The sequence below is a fragment of the Pogonomyrmex barbatus genome, unplaced genomic scaffold (genome assembly GCF_055798465.1).
Source record: "Pogonomyrmex barbatus isolate J1 unplaced genomic scaffold, ASM5579846v1 scaffold2, whole genome shotgun sequence".
NCBI classification, from domain to species: Eukaryota; Metazoa; Arthropoda; class Insecta; order Hymenoptera; family Formicidae; genus Pogonomyrmex; species Pogonomyrmex barbatus.
In genome coordinates, this window is record NW_028297116.1 from 24147054 (window position 1) to 24148452 (window position 1399).

The following is a 1399-nucleotide window of genomic DNA, read 5'->3' on the forward strand; positions in this document are numbered from 1 at the left end:
GGGAATCTGAGTCGTCCACATTGATCTCTTCCGTCGCGTCCATGTCGCTGTCACCGTGCTCCGACATGTTTCCTCCTTTTCCCGAGAATTTGTTCTTGTTGTCGGATATGATGTGCTTCAAATAATGGATATTTTCATCGAATCATCAGCAGCTTTGGAAGTAACATCGATTGTGACTGCGTGGGGCGATTAAACAAACGGAGTGGAATGTTGATGAAAGTTGATTGATAGAAAAGAAGAGAGAGAGAGAGAGAGAGAGAATTTGTCAAAGACTAGATTATGATGAATTCAAGTTTGATGCGACAAACGTTTATATTTATTGCATGCAAGATTTAGCTGAAATCATTTTGTAAAATTTTTGAATGGCGGCCATTTTGTTTTTATGCGTTTATATCGATATTAAATATTATCTATTTGTTTATCGGACGGAGATCTTATTGAACATTTCTTTCTGTCCGAATTTTTTCGCACAAATTCACTGTCCTTTTTTTTTCTATTAACTTAAAACATAACAGTCTCAACACGAATTTCACTGTCATTCACAACTCAATTAATCATTGATTCTTTTTGATATTTAATTGATTTTAATTGATTTTAATAATTTTTGCATTTATTGATACACTAATTTTTATCTTCAGAAACTAAAATCCATTCCTGAATGATCCATCCGCTTCTGTTCGATAAAACAAATCGGGGACCAACAAGCCTCTTTCGAGGCTGGAATTTCTGTCATTTTAGACAGAAAGAAAGATATTTTTACAATTCCGTGAATAATCACGCCAATTGCAAACGTTCCGCCATAAAAAATTCTTTGGAGTTTCCAGAAAAATAATCACATTAAACTGGATTTTTGACAGATTCTTCCAATTATGAGAAGAGAATAATTTCTCACGCAACACTTCACGGACGAAAAACTACGCACGACAGTAAAAATTTCACATTTTTATGGAAAACGTACAAATCCCTCGCGCGATTATACTCGAACGGAAGAGGGACTTCTCGATCCGTTTTCGTTTCGTTGAAAAACTTCGGACCCCTTAGCTCAACCGGAGTATCGGCGAATGCGTCAATCCGGGTCGGTCACGTCGAGAGAGACGGAACGTTGTGAGGGTACCGGCGAAACCAGGTGGTTTATCCCTACCAGAACGACGAGACGCGTTGCTTACTCGCGAAGTATGTATTGCTCGATCCTGCCCACCGTTGACCGAACAGCCAATCCTGCGGCGGCATTGTACGCCCACGGGCGCGCGCATTGGTCGCTGTTAAATTGATACCTATTTAACATTTGAGCAGAATGTTGCAGGCGATCGCCTTTTTCCTCCCTGTATTATTTATTGCTCGATCGTTGTACCTTCTTTTTTCGTTTCTTTCTCTTCTTGCTCACTCGCTCCGCTGCTTT

At 39.6% G+C, this 1399-nt stretch overlaps 1 protein-coding gene across 3 annotated transcripts in view; it reads right to left on the reverse strand.

Annotated features, from left to right (window-relative positions):
- The window catches only part of C15 (homeobox protein C15), a 26676-nt gene extending 25485 nt beyond the window's left edge, over positions 1–1191 (reverse strand). Inside the window, exons 1-2 of one of the 3 annotated variants that reach the window (XM_089076601.1) lie at positions 959–1191; positions 1–115 (exon numbers count right to left, since the gene is read on the reverse strand). The exon at positions 1–115 is cut by the window's left edge and continues 711 nt beyond it. In XM_089076601.1, coding sequence (XP_088932727.1) covers positions 1–67 — 67 coding nt within the window. In that variant the 5' untranslated portion in view covers positions 68–115; positions 959–1191. The other 2 variants (XM_089076600.1, XM_011643333.3) reach the window with 2 other exon arrangements.
- Positions 1192–1399: the final 208 nt, after the last annotated feature.